Genomic DNA, 21,384 nt, shown 5'->3' with positions numbered 1-21,384 from the left:
AATTAGGTGAGTCTAATGAAGTTAGTTAATTGTGAGTTTGGTTTCCACCATGCCAAATGTTGTAGATTTTCGGAAATGCATGTTGTGAGCACTTAGGTCTTGCTTGGTGCTTTTAATCATTAATTTGCTGATTACTCTAGCATACAAAGTGCATATGAGGGTGATGTCTGGCATTTGGTAGCACCACTGTCTAGAAGTTTGGAGTGTTCTCGTGTAGCACTAATGGTGCAGATTATTGTGTTTATTAGGATGCACAGTGCAGATGAAGTTGATGAGTATAGTATTCTGGCACTTTCTAGCACCACTGTGTTGAAGTTGGTGTGAATTAAATATTGCATTTATTAGAGCACACATTTTAACAGTGTGGAATGAGTGTTTGGCACTAATGTTGTAGATTATTGTGCGTGTGCATAAGGTGCGTCAGACTTGCATATGCAGAGTTGACATTCTTTCTTCTGGCACCAAGAATGTAGAAGTTGGTGCAGTGCCTGTAAGCACAAATTAGAAAGTTGTTCTGCACAATTTGGAGTATATAGGAGAAGACTTTAGAGGGTGATGATGCATACATTTGTGGTGTGCATAATTGTTTTATTCTTCCCATCTTTCCTGCGAATGAGGGTGATTTTTCACTAATTGCTCTTGTGTGATGTATAACGTGCTGCTTCTTTACTGTTACGTTTATTGTGTGTGTGCTCTGTTCTTTGTGGCTTTCCTGTACTTTTCATCTTTTTTGTTACTTTAGGAGATGCTTATTTCTTGCATGGGTGGGCATGTGACAGGAATTTGTATAAGCTAGTTTAGTATTGTCGGTGCGGTAAACCCGAGGTCAGGACATTTTTCTTGACTACAGGTTTGTGCTCAAAGGTCGCAGCTGAGTCTGGCCCTGGCAGACCCAGTAAAAGGAGTGCATGGTTGCGCTTGAGTGCGGCAGGCTCGATTAGTCGGCATGTTTCGCTACATTTCTTGGTTACGGATGTAGATTTGTGTCCCGGGTGGAGTTGTTGGTACAAGTTCTGTCTGTGTTTTGTAAAGAAGTGAAGTCTTTAGGATCCCTGACTGCATTCATCAAACCATAGAAAGTGCATTGGAATGTAGAATCTGAGAAGCCCAGATTCCAGGCAAGACTGTTCTGTTGGACTTCAGCATAGGAGCTGGAACTGAATAGATAATACCTATGCTTGTGCTGAGATTTTAAAGAAACCTGATATGGACCAAAGTCGCTTCTGTCATAATCCTGTAGGCAGCCAAAAGAAGACTGTGGAAGATGGATTGGATCAAGACCCGTGAGGAAGCTAATTCGTATTCATTATACTATCAATTGGCACCTGAAGCTAGACCAGTGAATGATACCTAGGTATTTCATGAAGTTCCCGAGCCCCTTTTATAGAAAGAAATTCCAAGACTGCGTTTGAAATTCTACTTGACGAAAGCACTGCTGATGGCACGCAAAACTAAAGGATATATGGACATGAATTGTACGTGCTGTAAAAGGCAGGGAGTAATTGAGACACGTAAACATATATTGCTAAGTCTAACCGAAAAGCGTACTTTGCACTTGGAAAACTGAGGTAGTGGATCATTTTTACAAAAGGTTTTTAAATGACAATGATTATTAGAGATGAATGAGATAAGACTGTGTTAATATAGCAGCTATTTTAATTATGTAATGAACGTTATGGGGCTCTTCACTTTTTAATTGTGTAATATGGATAATTGTATTCTGAAATTTAATGAGGATAAACATTGGAAAAGGGCAAAAAGGTTTGTTATGAAACAAAATAGCCTATTTAAAAAATATTAAAAAAATACCTATGCTCTCCTGCTTACCTTTTCTCAACACTGTAACATGTTTCCTTCCTTTTATACTTCACGTGTATCCTGGTATTCCTGCTCCGTTTGTCACCTACCTCAATTCTATCACTGTGTTTGTTTGGAAAGGAGGTTGGAAGGGTTTTGGGGAGCTCCTTCCATAACATCTGGAGTTTGAACCGTGGTTTCAATAATTCCATAGAAGATATGGCTATGGCTGGGGTCTACATAATGCCATTGAAGATATGGCTTTAAGTGTGGAAAGGGCATGCCAGTAGTCTCGTGCAAGTAGTGAAAAATAGCAAAAGACGGGAAGGCACAGTAGTGGAGGGGGACTGATGGGCTGTGAAGAGATGAGGGTTTCAAATTGAGGGTGGTGTGCTGCGAGGTGGGCAAGATCATGGATGAATTTATATTGGTAGCAGGAATTTCAAGGGAGATGACTCGCCTACAATTTACATGGAGGGTGGACACTCCATCTTCTGTCAACAGCCCTGTCTTCACAGCAAGGACTTGCATAAGGAGAGGTTACTGCATCATACAGTGGAAGGCCAAGGATACCTCCGAGCGCACCTCAAACTGTGTAGCGCTGCCTTACTGGCATTAAGGCGTAGATCATTGGTGGCACACCATTCCTGAATTGGAGGCAGACAGCCTGGTATGAGAGAAGGAGCAGAGGTGACTGAGGGGAGCCTGAAAGAGAGTTGGGTGTCATCCGCATAGCACTGAAAATTGGAGCAGAAAGTAGCGATGCAGTGGGCAAGAGGTGCTAGATAGTGGTTGATAAGCAAAGGAGAAAGGGTAGACCCTTGGGAACATGGTTTCTCAGGCTGAAAAAATTATGGTCTGGTGGGTTGCCCAGAGCTTTGCCAGTCATGATTATTCGGAAACTTCCAACCATCAAATTATGGTTTTGGAATTATCTCCCAGCAACAGCAATTTCTCCTGTTTTTAAAATTGAATTGTGAAAGCAGTGACTTTGTGTAGCTTGCCTCCTAGCATAGCAGTCTTCTAGCAAACCTTTCTACCACTATCTATGCACCCGTCATCTTGTCCAATTGTTCACTTATCTCGTCTCTCTCTCTCTTCTGCCCTATTCCTTCCCTAGTGTTCGCCCCGACCCCTTTCCTTCCTCCGCTCTTCTCTTCCTACCTACTCTATGGTGGTCTGTGTCTCCTATCTTTTCTGTCGACTATCCTGCTCTCCTCACTAAATCTGGTAGGAAGAAGTTTAAAAAGGACATCCTGGTTTCCAACCAGGCCTCCCTATCGCCAAGGCCCATACTAGTGCCTCCTCCAAGCAAACTTTCACTGACATCCTCTTTGTCGTTCTCTCGCCAGACTTATGGACTCTACGTATGGTCTCTGTGCTCTCTCCCTTCCTCTCCCATTAATGGTGGCACTTGGTGGGAAGCCATCCTCGCCTCCTGCCACTCCTCTAAGGTCATCATTCATGTTTATTTGAATGGTACCGTCTTGGTCCAAGGCCCTTGAGCCAAACTTCTCCTCTTTGATAGACGCTTCCTGTGCCTCATCAAATTTCCTTTCTTCCCCTGCTGTCCCATCACTCACCTACACGGCTTCCTCACCTTCCCCTGCTTTCTCCTCCTTGGCTACCTTGCCCTCGCCTCCTTCCTCCTCTTCTACAACTCTGCAGGCCGTACCTCAGATTTGTACCCCTCCCCGGAAGTCTTTCAAGGGTGGCAACCTTCTCCATATTGCCACTCTAAACTCTCGCTCAGCTGTCCAACACTTCTCTGACATCTGCCACCTCCTGGAGGAACTTGACCTAGACGTCCTCGGTTTCCCCGAGACATGGTTCATGGCCAGCTCTGTCACGATCTTTGAAACTCTCCTCCCTGTTGGCTGCAAGATCCTCTCCACGCCCAGATCTAACCGTATCGGAGGGGGTGTAGCCCTGATCTTTCCTGAGTGGATTCCTGCCTCTGTCATTCCTACACAGGCCTATTCCTCTTTCGAATGCCTCGTCTGCAGGCTCTCTCTCCCTCCTGGCCATTTCCTCAATGTGGCTACCATCTATCAGCCACCTTTCCGAGTGGGCGGACCTCTCCTCCTCACTCCTGGTCTCTACCACTCAACTCCTCCTTCTTGGAGACTTCAATCCCTCTCACCACTCATCTCTCCTGGAGTGATCACCTTCTCCTTTCCTCCCAGCTCACCCTCTCTACCCCTCAGGGCAAGCCAACTCCAGCACTGCCACCTACCTTCTCGCTTATCTGACCCATGAAGTGTGCCATTTTCTTGCCCCCACCCCTCCCCCTTTGGCTGACTCGCACCCGAACGCAGCCCTTTCCATGCTCCACTCTGCTATATCTGATACTCTCGAAGTTCTTGCCCTTGTCGTGAGGATCTGCTTGAAGCCCAGAGCCAAGTGCAACTCTTGGTCCGACACAGACGTCGTCACCCTTAAACGCAAGTGCAGGGTGGCTGAGAGGAAATGACATGCTTCCAGTACATCCTCTGACAAACTGGCCTGCCGCCTGCTCCAAAGGCAATACCAGCTCTCCGTCCGCTCCAAGAAGAGAGCCCTCATCTCCGTGATAACCTGGGTATCACTGATCAGGCCCTGGCCTGGCTGACTGCCTTCCTCTCTGATTGATGACCCTCCTAGGTCCAACTTGGGTCCTTCCTCTCCTCTAACTCCACCTGTCTCCCTGGCTGTTCAACCAATACCTGGCACTTCTTCTCCTTCTCTGAATGTCCGCTATCCAAGAGTGGTGCGCCGCCTGTGATCTCTGACTTAATGCCCGTAAGCCTGAGATGCTCCTCATCGGCACACCTGCTCCCTCCTTTCCTGGCACTCTCTGGCCGGCCCCCTTTTGACCCTCTTCCTGCTCCAAAATGTGAGGCTAAAAACCTGCCCTCTTCGACTCCACACTTTCCTTCTCTCCTCACATCGCTTACGGCTCTAAGAAGTCATACTACCAGCTGCACATCCTCGGAGGTATTCTTCACTTCCTCTCCTTCCCCCAGAAGCTCATGGTCTCCAGAGCTGTGGTTCTGTCTAGGCTGGACTACTACAACAGCCTCTTTCTAAATCTGCCTTCCTCTACTCTCCGCCCTCTGCAACTTATCCAAAACAGGCCTGCGAGACTTGTCCTTGGCCTCAAGACCACATATCGTACCTATCCAGGACGGAAATCTCTGCACTGTCTCAGAGGATTAAGTTCAAAACCCTCTGCATTGTCCACAATGCCATCTGGGGCCTGGGACCTCAATACCTTCAACTCTCTCTTCCTAAATGCCTTCCTTCTCAAGTTCGTCGCTCATCCGCCTCCAACTCCCTCAGGGTTAGTCGCTTCTCCAAGCAGCGAGTTGGTGGTAGATTTCTTCTGCTGGGGCCTCCCTCTGGAACAGCCTCTCTGAAACTTGATGAGAACCATCTCCGGTTCCGGAAGCACCTCAAGACCTTCCTCTTTCTCTCCTCTCCCCTGCTGATCTCCTGGCTGAATCTGAACTTGCACTTGTTACCTGGCTACCTTCTGATCTCTGGCCCAAGCCCCCTCCCTGCCAGTTGCACACCTGCACCCCCCCTCCCCCTGGCATCCCAGGCACTCGGGGGCTGTTTCTGTATCCCTAGAGCCCCTACTAGCACTTGAAACCTGATGTCTGCACTTGCACTGGCCACCAGTTGGCCAAACTTGTATTTGTTTGATTTATTTTCTTACTTATTTTACAATTTATCTTATGTACTGCACTGCCCCGCCCCCTCCCCTTTCCCCCTTGCACTTGTCCCCTCCCCCACACTCCTTCCACTGCCCTTGCACAATCTCTGTCACCTGGCCTATTAAAGGGGGAGGTCTGTGCCCATATAGAGTAAACGCCTAATAGTTCAATGAGAGTGGTGTTATAAAAATACTCTGGTGTCCTTCTGTGCCATGAGATATTGCCAAATCAATGGTGCTTTGAATTCCCAGCTGTGTAACAGGGGTTCTCTGTGGTATCCAGTGCAAGACATTAACATTTGGAAATGTGGTTTCCTCTTCCCAGTTCCCTTTAATCGATCTGTACATCGAACCAACCATGTTTGGGGGACAGATGAAAGAAATGATGGAGGTGAGCCATGAGATCATCAAGATGCTGAATTCTGGGAACCTTAACTTTCAGAAAACCTTTGATAAGCAGGATTTGATCGTGGACAAGCTCTTGGAGACCAAAGTATCCGCAGCTGAGATTATAAAAGGTTAGTAATGGCTGCTATCTGGATCTCCTTGTGAGGAGAACATAAAGTGTAATGTAAAAATAGGTCCTAGGGCATTTTGTGTGGCTTTGTAGCAATGCTTTCTGCAGTATACCTTGCATTCCATTTATTACCGGCCTCGGATGCTAGGGGAGGAGGGGAATACAAATCAGAGAGGCCAGGAGTGCAGAACAATCCTGGGCTACCTTGCTGGCACAGTATATGTTGGCTTGGCCCAGCCTCATTGAAAGGCGATGAACTGTGTTTCTCACCACTTGCACGTTTAAGGCTAGTCTTGGGGGCCTGACCAACAGGATGGAGCAATGGAAGCTGGTGGAATCTAGACTAACTCAGTACAGTAGGACTTGGTGAAAGTGGGGCCACAGAGTATAGTGTGGTTTATGACTGTAAAAACTAGATTTGGTTGCCATTCTGAGTTTTCGTTTCACGCAGTGTGTATGTGATGTGATCTATTGACCTTTTGGTTCTATCTGTTAAATTGTCTCCCCCTGTAAGGCATATTTGTATACTTGTCAGCAGAATGTGTTCTTTCACCTGGCCTCGCTGGAAGTTGTTTTAGATATCTGTCCGGTATGGGAGGGTACCCTCTCCCATGAACACAGCCATCGGTTGTGGGGTCAGTGTGATGGTGCTGGATTCCACCACCAAAGGTATGATGGGTGCTAGGCTTCCATTCAGTGGTTCTCACACAAGACCAAGCATATAGATTTCTTTAGTTCACTATACGTCTTCTGCAAAAGCTTAAAATATTGCTTCTCTCTCCATATTTTTTTCTTTCGTTTTCGCTTTTTCCTCAATAGCTGAGGACATAGCCTATTGATGGCTAGAGTTCCACATATACATCCTGTCTGACCTTTCATGGTACCACCCCAATCATTGCTGCTTTCCTTACCACGGACTAGCAGCTGCCACAACCCTCTTGGTCTCTCCTTTCTCTCACTCCCTGGAACAGTGCCATGTCCCAGATGAACGCCTGGCCTTGTCTTGTCCTCACAGTTCTATGTGATCTCATCAAATTCGTTTTCATACAATTCTTTTGGGGAGGAATTTGTTTTGCCCGCAAAGTAGTACAGGGGGGACACCTTTCTCCCACCGACCCCATACCGCCCACCCCCTTCCCCAACAACTCTTCCCCTCCCCACCTACTCCAATTACCCCCCTAGCCCAACTCTCCCTTTATATAGTGGCTCGAAATCCCCCCAAAAATGTTATACATTCGGGTTTGATGAGATCTTTCTCGATGTAATGGGGGCAGGGTATACTCTCCTCACAGGAAGGCTGGTGCCTACCACAACCCCCTCGTCCCCCCACCACGCTCCTAAAACCATTGCTTTGATAGTCTCAATAGAGCTGAAGGCGGATAAAATAAGAACTTGGATCTGCACCTTAGTGATCATATTGATATTCTGCAAATCCCTGTTCATGGAATATCTATCATTATGCTGTTACGAAATTAATGCAGGCTACATGGATCTTATCGAAAGGTTTCTCAAAAAAATACATGCCTCAGTATGAATACTAATGGGCCATGCACTGTTGTGAATCTAATCCTGACCGATTCTACTTTTTTTTTAAAATGTATTTTTTTATTTTTTGAGAACTCATGCAGCACTCTGCTTTCAAAGAGGCTGGCACGCCATGCTTCATTGCAATTTGAGACCAATGTATGGGCCACTTATTAACTCGCAAAGACTTGCAAGCAGTTCTAACATATCAATGCCATTTATCACCAACCACATGATTAACTGAATATGGCTGTCCACCAACATCACAGCTTGTATTTCTTTGGCAATGCTCACATGCCTGTTATTCACTATTAGTTTGACATGTAAACCTCTGGATTGAAGAAGTACAATATATTTGACAAAGCAATGCCTCTCCATTGCAACAGAGGCAGTACCTTCAGTGTCTTGGATCACTACAGAGCTTAGTCTTTATAGTGCTGAAGGCCTGGTGACAAGTGCAGGACTTGACACTCGATCCAATACTTTTGCACTGTTGTTGGGAGGGGGATGGTCTATTCTGTCCCTCTCACCACTCTCGTATGCACAGATCTCGCTTATGCTGAATGTGGGAGACGTCCCGGACCCCCAAAACCCTTCCGCCCAACTGTAATCTCTGTTTATAACAAGTACATCATGCAATTAGGCTTTGCTATCACACAAAGACCCCATTTTAGGTACCTCGCTAGACTCCATCTTTTACTAGGCCTAAAAATGATCTCTTAAAAACCTGTCTCTCCCTCCTCTGCCCCGTTCTTCACAACACCGGCCCAGGCCCCCGCCGCACTACCTCCTACCAACTTGGCACAAACTCTGTTCTCACGGAAGTCCAGCTATTTGTTGTAACCTCCCATTCCGTCCCAGAACAAATGATCTCATTGAACTGTGTGAGACCAGACCAGGCCTCTGCCTGAGAACCCATTCATCTCCACTAAACCTGCTTGTGTCCCTTATGAATCCCACCCTGCTAAGCTGTAAACTACCAGGCCCATTCCCCTCTGCTCTTTAATACAGATACACATCTGGCCCCCTGTAGCGACTAAACGAACACACCCCCGAAATGCCTGAGTCCTGACACCAGACCTGCATATATTTCTTTCTAACCATAACACTTGTCTATTCATACCCTGAGGCACTGGGTAGATAAAAAAACTCTGAGGTGGGCACCTGGGACGGAAATTCTAGATTTATGGGTTCCAGGGTGCAGAGGGTACAAGGCCTGCCTATAACATGTGTATGAACTCTGAAAGGAACCCACATTCCTACTTGACTTTACGAGTGTCATTTTTTCTCGTGCTCTCAAATGCTGTTTTTGCAAGATCAGTTAGTCGGGGAAAGTGTCTTTTTGCTGGCATGACCTTCACCTCGCAAAGATGAGCCCAGCTGACCCACATGCAGCAGGAGTGATGTCTAAGCACCCACCAATCCCATGAGGTCAACACATATGGATCCATACTGCGCTGATGATTTGACCCAATTGTATTTTGTAATATGTCATTTATGATGCTGGATGCCTTTTTAATGTGCTGCCTGTGTATCTGATGGCAGAGCGCTCGCCAGGCAGCAGTGTTCTCTGTGTGCACAATTTACTTTATATTAACTTTATTGAACTTGCAGTCTCTCTCCTTGTCTAATTCCCTACTGGGGTGTGTCTGATTTTGGGATATTGTGTCTGGGAGTTGGCACCTTCATTTGGTGACCATCAACGTGATATTCCCGTACTGCAGCAAGATCCAGGGCTTCCCCGGAAAGGCAGACCCCAAAAAAATGCATAGGCAACAAGGCAGGTTTTGTGGATCCCGGCTTTGCGAATATCCAACTGCTCTCCGGAGAGCAGCATGTGCCACGACGGGGAGGCCCCCTCTTTGGATAGACCATGAACGGAGGCTCTCGGAATACCACGGGCACGTGAGTACTGAATACAAGGGGAAGTAAAGGAGTGAAAGGGGAGGTGTAGAATAGATTAATTAAGGGGAACACGCAAAAATTGGGTTTAGTATGACTGAATGGAGTGATATTTGAGAATACTGCGTCCTTTTTCATGGCTATTAGGCTTTATATAAAGGAGTATAGTGCGAAAATGAGGAGATGCAGGAACCTAGCTCTGAAAGGGGGTGGAAGGCAGCGCTGCCTAGCACTGTCCCGACCAGTGCTGGATATAAGTGAGGAAATGGAATAAAATAGGAGCCTCGTGCATTTGTGAGTGTGGGGAAGGACAACTAAAGGGGGCCATGGGGCATATGAGTTTATTTTAGAGCATTTTATTTTCTTTGTTCAATGTTGCATTGAAATTGTTGGTCTGTCTGGTCAAAATGTTTGTTTAATGTAACTGATGTGAAAATGCATACCTAATGTTTTGGAAAGTAAACAATTGACTAACAAGATTGATGCATTAGAAGTTGAGGGGTTAAATAGATAGATCGAATAGAGGGAATGGAAGCGACCCTTTGATAAATATAGCTGTAGATACGCCACTTACACACATTTGTAAGCACCTCCCCTTGTATAGTGATTGAATAAAGAGGGGTCACCTCAGGTTTGGCCAGACGGAGGGTCTTTAGACAATGGGATATTTGACCATGTAGCAACCTATGTAATGGCAAAATATAAAGGGAAGCAGCTTCAAAATAGGCGAGAGGTGTTGGCTTTGTGGAGGATGTTTGAGGAAACGCCCCCTACAAATAATAAAGAAAATGAAGCAGAGTCCACGAAAGTAACAGACAATGAGATAGGAGAGAAAGGCAAGGGGGGGGTGAAGAACCATAGAAACTATAGCCACTATTCACAAGGCCAGCTGAGGGGTATTGTGATCTGATATACCTGCCAGAGAGTAGCACAACAGCCACACCAGTAATCACACCACCCCCTCCCTATGTCCCATCAAATACAAATGTTGCCCTTGTAGGTTTAGATGCCCCCGCAGGACCAACAACACATGACAAGTACTCCAGCAGAGTTATCCACACTGCGAACATTGTGTGAAACAACACTGCCGTTACAGGGGGAGGGCAACCACCAATGCCACCCCCATTAAAGAGTTCTACTTTGCTACCAGAGCACGAATGGAAATCTGTGGAGTAGAGAGAGAGGGGGAATCGGCAAGTGTGGAGTATGACACTAGCGTGGAGAGGGAAGAGGAATGTTGGAGCGACTTTGAGTCCGACGAAGGAGCAGTGGCAGGTATTCAACAGATCAAATGGGCAACTCCACAAGTGACGGAAGTAGAAGAGGAGGTTTGGGAAGGAAGGCTCCGTAATAGAATAGGGCGAATGGCATTGGCAAAAAAGAAAGGAGTGAAGGTAAGTTGAGGGAAGGTGAGATCGAAATTACAGATGCCTCTTATTCACAAGCGAGCAGGACGACCCCATTATGTCCCTTGGGCACTGGTGGACAAAAACAACTTATTAAAGGCCCTCCTGCCACTAACTCTCGGGGGGGGGGGGTGCGATGAAATGGGATATATGCATTGACAAAAACACAGCGGGTGTGCTCTTGGCTGTAGGGATATCAAAAGCCTTTTGGAGTCAGTCGTAGGTGACCAACCTTACTCAGTGTGGGTGAAGGTAGGGTTCCCAGCACTAACCATGGGTAACTATAGACATGACGGAGCGTCCTTTGACAATGTGAGACCACAGGTATAGGATGCACAGCGGAGGACCTTCCCTGACACCCAAGATTTACACTCTGTGATGCAATGCACCATGGGGGGACGAGGAAGAAGCTCTGCAGTTCATTTTTCGGATGCAGGAGATGTGGCAGGCGGAGACGGATACAGAGTGGGACCAATCCACCTCCCTGTTCTACTTCATTATAAAGAAAGGCCTCCTGAAGGAGGTACAAAAGACCCTTGATAAAATTGCTGGGATAGAAGTCAAAGGGTGGCCAGAAATACAAAGTATAATAGTGCACCACTGCAGAAGGATCAAAGAAAGGGAAAAAGAGATAGCTCAGAGGAGATTCGCAGACGAAGCAAATCTGGCACAAAGTTAGTGAAGGTCGCAGCAGTAATCGTTGCACCTCCCTCAGAATGGGAAGGGGAGGGGCTGCTAGCACTACAGGCCAGAATGGCAGCTGCATGGGTAGACGATGTACAGGAGCAATGGGATGGAGAGGAGCGGTACACAGGACCTCAATGGCAGGGAAGACCGACAAAAGGACAACATGGGTATCGAGGACTGCAAGGAGGAGGAGTGTCTATGCATACAGGGCAAGGAGCAAGGGGGGGGAATGGCCTTGGACCATGTTGATCGTGCGGGTATGAGGACACTGTGCCAGGGAATGTCGTATTTGTCCTGTGGCCAATTATCAGAACATACAGAGCTATAGCCGTGAACAAAAATATGGGCAACCGCACCCAGGTAGCCTGTATGGACTCCCTATGGGCCCCTGCACACAGAGTAGGCAGCCCGACATTAGGCAAACACAAGGGTATCCTGCACAAACCCATCCGACACAGCAAAATCGTATTGTGCGCACACGTACAAACCCATTTGCCACCACAGCCAACGGAGCTCCCACACCCTATCAAGGAACGTGTGTGCTAAGTGAAAATGTTTACTCTTGCCCAGGAACAAACACCCACCCAGATTAGGACAGTCCACAGAGTACCCTTGCATGTCCAGTCCTATCCACTACTTTACGTCCAAATGAGGAACCACTGCTGGGGGCAGAGATGGGAAATAGTTCATTTTTATGGTGGACTCGGGGGCGGATAAATCATGTTTATATGAAGGTGATTTTCTGCTATCAGGCAAGAATCTCGAGACGCAGGGATTTTCTGGGGCTGCAGTCATGGTTCCTTACTCAGAAGAGCTAGATGTCAAAATAGGGGAAAGAACGGTACAACCACCCCTACTGTATAATGAGGACTCACCTGTGAATTTACTAGGGTGAGACGTACTAAGCAGACTAAATATGACCATCACATTTACAGACGGAGGGGTGGTATGCTACACCTTGGGTATGTGCTCCATGCGAGCAATGCTTCTCATACAGACAATGGCAAACCAGACAGTTGTCTGAGGGGTACTAACCATGGTGGATATGTTTGTCTATGGTATACAGGTGTTAGCAAGGGTGGCGAGATTACACGTAAGGATTGGAGAGTGCCCTCTGATTTTGTTTTTCACCCAGTAGCAACACCCAAAATAGTGCCTGGCACCATTTTGTCTCTTGATCTGCAAAGTGTATTGTGGCAATTGGACTGGACAGGCATGGTTGGGAGTGGAGGACAGTATTGTGTATTGACCCAAACATAGCACAGCGCGAGTTGACTGATGAAGAGCTGTTCACTGATGCCGAAACAATCTTAGAGGTATGCATGCCTTGTGACATCATGGTGCAAAAGAGAGGAGGGATTAACCCCCTCATGGTCATCGTCCGTGCACTGCCGTCTTCTGCAACAAGGATTTATAATTGATGCCACCCAATTTATGGACTACAAACCCCCATGATGTAGGGTTATTGAAGGAAATGACCCCAGTAAAAATAAAGATCAAACCAGGAGCAGTGTTGCCCAGAGTATGGCAGTACCCCTTGTCCAGAGAAGCTGAGGAGGGCATCATAGACATCATATAGGCAGGGCATCATTCTACCCTCAAATTCCCCATGTAACACTGCAATTTATCAGATTAGAAAAGCAAAATGGGAGTCGTGGAGGATGGTGCAGGACCTCCGGCACCTTAATGATATTGTTCTAAAGGAGTTCCCTCTTGTCCCGAACCTGGTGGCTATCTTATGCAGTATTCCAAAACAGGTCACCCATTCCACTGTGGTGGGCTTGAAAAATGCCTTTTTCTCAGTGTCCCTTGACCGATGTTCTCAATACCTACCAGTATTCGCCCTGTGAGGGAAACGGTACGAATATTGCTGACAGCCCCAGGGGTACTGTGAAAGCCCCAGCATTTTCAACAGAATATTGCACAAAGACCTCGTCAATATTGCTATTCAAAGCTACATCATTCAATATGTTGATGACCTTCTAGTGTGCAGTGAATGGGAGGAAATATACAGAAAAGATTCAGTAACGTTGTTTACGTTACTGGCCCACAAGGGGGTACAAGGTAGATGAGAACAAACTTCAATACTGTCTGACAGAGGTGTTATATCTGTGCCAATTAATATCCAAAGATGGTAAGAAAATTATTCCTGACAGAGCAGCGACAGTATGGGCAACAGCCACACCCCACACAGTAAAGGACATGAAAAAGTTCCTTGGTATATGTAATTATTGCAGGGCATGGATCTTGGATTATGCCGCATACACACGACCCCTACTGCAAGCTTTAAAAGATGCACAGAAAGAGAACACCGCCATAACATGGATCCCTGAAATGCATACTGCATGCATACCGCTTTCACAACATTAAAAGAACTGATCTGTGCAACACCCGTCCTCGCCACACCCGATTATGAACGGGAATTTTTCTTGTTCTCACATTCAAACGGAACACTGATGACCGCAGTGCTGACACAAAAAACATTGTTGGGCCATAAACCACTAGCTTATTATAGCAGTACCCTTGATTCAGTGATGCAAAGACAACTTTACGTGCGAACAGGCTCTTGCTGCAGCCGCCTTCACAATTGAAAACAGCTCCACAATTGTGATGGGATGCTTAGTAACGTTGTTTGTCGAACATTTTCGGTTTGCCATACTTGAGCGATCGAAACCCACACTCGCCACACAAAGGGCCACGGCTTATGAGATCATCATTTCAAGCCCAAACGTTCATGTGATAGGTTGTAAAACAGTGAACCCAGCCACATTCATCACAAAGCCATGTACATTGGAAGATATGCAAACACATGACTGTGCCTGGTATGTGGGAGAAGGAGACGACATTCCCAAAACAGGTGAGATTCCCTTGAGTGAAGGAGAGGTATATTTTGTAGATTGGTCAGTGTCTATTTGCCCAGAGACTGGGGAAAAGCATGTTGGGGCAGCAGTGGTGAGATTGGAGGAAGGGGAGTATGAGCTGCTGATATAATGGAGATTGCCAATGCATTATTCAGCTCAAGCAGAATTAGTAGCATTAATAGAAGCACACCATGCAGCCAAAGGGTGTGCAGTGACAATATACACAGATTCAGCATATGTAACCACCACGGTACATACTGGACTCTCTAGGTGGAGGAGAAGAGGGTTCAGGAGAGCAGACTGGTCACCCGCACAGCATGCAGGACTACTAAATGAATTGATAGAGGCACATGCAGAACCATCAATAGCAGGCCTGGTAAAATGCCAAACCCACACCAATAACAAAGTCTAAATATCACTGGGAAAACAAGCAGCGTATTTCTAGACAGATTTAGCAACCGAATGTGTAATGAAAGAGTGAACGGAGGAGCCCAAAGACAACGGTGGTTAGAACGAACTCACCACAGCACAAATAATAGAGTTGCCCAATCCGGACAAGAATTATGGGCGAAAAGGGGTTACAACCAGTCACTGACAGACCACCTCTGGAGGCAGGACACGACAGGGGAAGGTAGTAATGCCTGTAGAACTATTGCAAGTAGCATTTGCACAGCTACATTTTCCAGCCCATACGTCAAAACACATCGCCGCAGACATCCAGGAGGATTGGTTCATCCCAAACCTTCAGGAATACATTAATAAATTGACAATGGAGTGAATAACATGCCAAACATTTAGCTCTGGAATGACTTTTGGAACATTGCATTGCCCCGCCCCATCGGACCTCTCCGTGAACTACACATGGATTATGCAGACATGGGAGAAAGGTGCAATGGTACTTGATTGTAGTGATTTGTCCCTTTTCTCGTTGGGTGGAAGCTGGACCTTGCACCCACTCAGACGTGAAATGTGCAGCTAAGTTTCTAGTGAGAGAAGTGTTCCCACGTTGGGGCATCTGCGATGTTCTACGCTCAGACAATGGGAAACATTTCGCAAACGACCACTTTAAAGAAGTGACTACGTTATTGGGAATAAAATATAAAATGTGCTCGATCACCCACAAGCAAAAGGGGTGGAAGAAAAAATCAACAGCCTCCTCAAATGTAGGTTTCCCAACTGTGCCACACTCTTAAAAAGAACTGGGTTTACTAGCTCCCACTAGTGTCATTTCAACTGCGTACTCAACCTAATAAGGACCACCATTTGTCCCCCCCATGAAATAGTAACTTGACGACGAATGCAAACACCCTTGACCCCAGTGAGACTAATGTATGATGCCCATAGAAGTGCCACAGTGCTGGGAGAGGAATTTAAAGAATACCTCCCACAGTTTACAAGAGCAGTACGAGTAATTTGGAAACAAACCACCTCCACCATTTACTAGAGAAAATGAAAAGGACACTTCACACCCTCAGCGGATAGCCCGTCAAGTCCTTTAATGCCTGGAGAACTAGTATGTCTGTAGTTTTGTACACAGGTGTAACAGTCCAAGATTTCATGGCCCTTATGAAGTAATATACTGCACACCTTCAGCAGTAAAGGTAAAGGGCCTGAAATACTGGATACATCTGTCGGATGTCAGGAAGTCACATGACTGTAGTACCAGAAACACTCCAGCAAGGTGAACAAGAAACAGCAACTCCTTAATGAGTAAAAGAGCAACACTTCACAGTGATATAAACGCATATTTACAAAAAATGTTTTGCTCTCGCTCTCTCTCTTCAAACATTTGACAATGGTGATGAACTGAAAATGTGTTCCACTTTGTAGGTGCAACGATGGTGGAAAATAGCTCCTTGGTTGCTAATAGAAGTAGGAATACTATAAGTGCTACTAGAATGTATTCTTATGATAGTGGCCTTTATTTTACGGCCATTGATTTTTCGACCATCTTATTGTGTTTGGGGTTGTATTGGAGTCTTACTTTTATTATCGGAGATATAAAAGAGAGGGTTGTGGGGGCAAACTAATACAAGAAGGTAGCAATCTAATATGGGACCATAATACTTTTAAAAATGTTACCACACTACACAAGGACCATTCAAAGGTGTCATCACAGCTTGAACATTTTGCAATGAATGAAAGTGAAAATGTCATTTATGTATAGGACGACTCCTTTTCAACTCCAGCAATCTTTACAACACCACTAAATGACCCATATACAACCACATACCCTACCTCAAATGTAAATGCTGTATATACTCTGTCCCGTAATGATATGTCAGAAGCACTTTGAATACTCAATACTGGCAGCTTAATAATACCAATGTAACATCTGATGCGGGTCTCTTAACCTTTTATCGCTTATATGCTTCCAGTACACACGAAACGCCCAGTGTTGATGGTAAACAGTACAAATGGTCATTAACTAATGGAAAAAATAGGTCTACACGCATGCAGGAATGGCAAACAAAAGATTTAAAATACGATGCATACCACAGGTTGGGATTGGATGAGGTGAAGATCTTCATCATCCGGACCAGTCTAACAAGTGGTACTATATGAGCACCACAGGTAGACAGTCCCCAAATGGTAGCTGTTGTGTGTTCACTGATACCTTGTGCGTCAGTGACGCCTAAGGTTTTAGTGCCTCAAGAATCCCCCTTATTGGTATCCCAGTGTCTCGTTCATATCGCACTATGTGGGATAAGAAGCACCTTCCAGGCACACACAGTAAATTTATAACTGCTACCTCCTGATGAAAAGCTGTGTAAGAAGAAACCTCAAGGTACAACATGCTTTAAAGAGCCATTTTTTGCAATTAAAGGAGCAATGTTCGCTGAAAACAAATGGCAAGAGGCAATGGTGATGGGCAAGGCAGAAGCACTATGGACAAAAGACTGAAAAGGATGGAGGACACGTGCTCCCACGTATGGTCTCAGCACATTGCGAAACTAACATGGGTTACAGCTCTCAAAACCCATCAAGGTCCAGCGTGAAGAAAAATATATGAACTGTTTCCAGGGAGAGGGAAGAGTACCCATGGGCTCCAACACATGCTGAAACAGAACTCTTACAATACCTGACATACGAAAAGGAACAGCTGCATTGATGGACCACTACTGGTGTGTGGCAAATGGGCATACTTGCACCGCCTGTCATTGTGAAGGGGGGGGGGCGGGAGGAGCACTGTGCTCTGGCAACGCTACACTCTGCACTGCTGGTGATTCCAGAAAATCACATCAATGGGAAGGGATGACCAATCCACAGCAAAAGTGAAGAGCCCCCCATCTATGACGTTCTATCTAAAGACGAGCTGCAAGATCAAGTGTCCCGCAGAAAGAGAGCATCCAATTACCTCTCAAAAGAATCTTAAAATAGCTTTGCGCAAATACCTGATCAATATAAGCTATTCAACTCGGCAGAGACTTTTTTGCATCACATATTCCCAGCATCCAGGCACGAGCAAACGCCAAGTGTCTTCAAATTGTGCGCTGGTAGCTGATCCAGCTGGGCAACAATACAGAAGGATCCAACGTAATAAAGGCAGAACTAAGAGCACGAAGACTGATGATGCAAAAGTATGTGCTCGCCCTGCTCACGGCTATGGAAGGCGGTGTTTGTCGAAGAATTGGGAGTGCATATTGCACTTTCGTGCCTTCATCAGATGCTGAAAACGGAACACTTTTGTATGTGATATCAGCAGTGCATGAACTCGGAGTGCAGATGAAAGAAGAAGGTGGCGTTGAAGCAAGTGACTGGTTCAGTGCAACATTCGATTGGGTACCATCGTGGCTCGGGACTGCAAAGAGGTTACCGATTCCTTTTATTGGTTTCCTCCTGCTGATCTTATTTTTGTACCAACTGGGTGTACGATGTTGTGCAGAGGCAATTCCTAATAGTGCGATGATGATGGAGACTGTGGGCAATCCAAATAGAAACAGGAAAATGCCTCATGGTACTAGAGAAGCCCAAGTACAAACGGGGGAAAGTGATGAACCTAAAGATCGCATGGTGGCCATTTACAACACAGGGGATATAGTAGACACTCTATGGCACACAACCATCAAACGACTATAAGGAGTTGTGGGTTGACCTGGAGGGGGGTGGAAGGTGCATTTATATGACGTGTACTCCTGAGGAATATGTGTGGTGTGGGGAAAGTTGGGGAGTGGAGAAGTGTGTGAATGGGTGCCAATTAAGGTTACTCCTGCATTTGATGAGGCAGTAAAAAGGACAGAGGCATGTAGAAGTGTCGGAGGACGGTATTCATTACTTTAGGAGTAACGAAAGGGGGGAGTTTTGGGAGGGAGATGGTCTATTCGGCACCACTCCTGCATGAACAGATCTCACTTGTGCTGAAGGTGGGAGATGTCCCCCCTTTCTGCCCAACTGTAATCTGTGTTAATTACTTATTAATTACTTACAAGGCAATCATGCAATTAGGCTTTGCTAACGCACAAAGACCCCATTTTAGGTACCTCGCTAGATGCCATCTTTTACTAGGCCTGAAAATGATCGCTAAAAACCTCTCTCCCTCTGCCCCGCGAATCACACCACTGGCCCAGGCCCCCACCCCGCTGTTCTCACGGAAGTCAATATTCATTGTTGCGCCCTCCCATGCTGTCCCAGAACAAATGCTCATTGCACTGTGTGAGACCAAACCAGGCCGCTGCCTGAGAACCCATTCATCTCCACTAAACCTGCTTGTGGCCCTTCTGACCCCACCCTGCTAAGCTGTAAACTACCAGGCCCGTGCCCTTCTGCTCTTTGATACAGATACACATCTAGCCCGCTGTAGCGACCAAACGAAGACGCCCCGGAGAGTCCTGACACCAGACCTGCATATATTTCTTTCTAACCATAACACTTGTCTATTCATACCCTGAGGCATTGGGTAGATAAAATCTGAGATGGGCACCTGGGACGGGAATTCTAGGTTTATGGGTTCCAGGGTGCAGAGGGTACAAGTTCTGCCTATAACTTGTGTATGAACTCTGAAAGGGACCCACATTCCTACTTGACTTTACGAGTGTCATTTGTCTCATGCTCTCAAATGCTGTTTTTGCAAGATTAGTTAGTCAGGGAAAGTATCATTTTGCTGGTCTGGCCTTCACCTCTCAAAGATGAGACCAGCTGACCCACGGGCTGCAGGAGTGACATTTAAACACCAACCAATCCCATAAGGTCAACACATATGGATCCATACTGCGCTGATGATTTGGCCCAATCGTGTTGCGGGATTGTAATGTGATGTCATTTATGACGCTGGATGCCTTTTTAATGTGCTGCCCGTGTATCTGTTGGCAGAGCGCTCTCAGGGTAGCAGAGTTCTCTGCGTGCACAATTTACTTTATATAATAAACTTTGTTCAACTTGCAATCTCTCTCCTGGTCTCATTCCCTACTGGGGTGTGTCCATCATTCTGATGTTGTGCTATTGTGTAGGGGAGTTGGCACCAGCACTGTCCATCTCCTGCCAACCAAAAACATTTTCCATTGAGAGCATAATGCTGCTTTCTCTTGTAGTCAGTCATAACATATTGCAGAGAATGGGTATTTTCTTCTGGCATTTGTAGTAAGAGTTGCTTGACTTAATTCCGGTCCCAAAAACAAGTGATTTTTGAGAATTGGGGTTCGCTAAACCATGCACATGAACTTTGTTGGCTGCATCATTCCCAAGCCGTGGTTAAGCTGACCACGTAAGGCTGTAGTGGTGGTCCTCTATTATGTTGTCAAGTAACTTTAAATTCTGCTTAAAATCAGTCAGTGGAGTGCCACAACTGTTAATGTGTTGCGATTCAGCATCTTTAAAATATCATGCAGGCAGCACTTGTTTATATTTAGGTTTCCATGGAATTTATTTTGTCTGGTAACTAATTTTCTTCAGCCTCAACGGTTGTAGTACTTTCTTCCACACTAGACCTGGGGCGATCTTTAAAAAAAAAAAAAATAAAAAAAAAAGTGTTTACTAGAAACTCTTACACTAAGATGAGAAAAAATGCAAACAACACAAAACATACACAAAATTACTTCAACTGTATGCTCCAATCATAAATTCATCAAATGACTTCGACGTAATTAACCAATGTAACCGTTAATTAGTCCCAATTCTCCCTCCATGCTGCTTCCACCTCAGACATTGTGTAGAGGGGGTCCCAAATAAAGCCTGCACTCCAGTTGCCCATTTTGAATTACCAGGAACGTTCACACCAAAATATGTGACGTATGATGAGCAAATAAACCAGCAGGGAGCCGCAGTAGGGCTCTGCCCTGTACCTATCAGAAGAGAAACACCTATTGAAGTACCGATACCCAGAAAACCATGGATAGTAAGGTATCCATTAAGAAAACCCTACCAGCAAATGAGACGAAATGAAGAGTGCCTAAGCACAGTCCTGGAAGAAACCAAAAAGGTCTTAATGGAAGACGAATGTTGACGTCCCAAGGACCCGGACGGACTCACAGATAGAAGAAATGATGACCCAAGAATGACGAAAAGAGATGAAACGCCATGAGAAAAGAGATTGCAAACTTGAAGTGGGAGAATGCTATCAAATACGTAAGGGAGTTAAGCTGTAAGAAAAATGAACAGTCGATCAGTTTACACCTGTACATATGCTTAGAACCACAAGAAAGCTAAGAAAACAGTATGGCTTGCTATGCTAAGTAGAAGGATAGTGCGGCAAGCGCCATTATACATCTACCTCAAACGAAGTATGTTAGTATAAGTATATTCCACTTTGCAAACGAAGCAGAATCAACTCAGGTTACTAAAGGCCGAATGAGCAGAGATTCATATATTAACAAAACGAGAAGAGACGGCTGAATCGAAACTTAACAAAATATCTGGTCTCTGAAAGGTCAAGATAAGGAGGCGTATGCAGGTGACAAGCTAAATAAGAATCAAATGCACAAATTGAGAGAAACTAGACAAATTCACGGTGCAGGAAGCACGTGACCAGCCTAGCGAGAAGAAGCATGGGTTCACAAC

The 21,384-nt window shown here is 45.7% G+C and overlaps 1 protein-coding gene across 2 annotated transcripts in view; it reads left to right on the top strand.

The window, feature by feature from the left end:
• LOC138447758 (kinetochore protein Spc24-like) overlaps positions 1–21,384 on the top strand; it is a 171,405-nt gene that overhangs the window by 23,894 nt on the left and 126,127 nt on the right. For both annotated transcript variants that reach the window (XM_069604079.1, XM_069604080.1), the window contains exon 2: positions 5,820–6,012. In XM_069604079.1, the coding sequence (XP_069460180.1) occupies positions 5,853–6,012 (160 nt within the window). In that variant the 5' untranslated portion in view covers positions 5,820–5,852. The remainder of the gene's footprint in view (positions 1–5,819; positions 6,013–21,384) is intronic.

The sequence above is a fragment of the Ambystoma mexicanum genome, chromosome 3q (assembly GCF_040938575.1).
Source record: "Ambystoma mexicanum isolate Mex_15411 chromosome 3q, UKY_AmexF1_1, whole genome shotgun sequence".
NCBI lineage: Eukaryota > Metazoa > Chordata > Amphibia > Caudata > Ambystomatidae > Ambystoma > Ambystoma mexicanum.
This window is presented reverse-complemented; position numbering and strand designations above follow the sequence as displayed.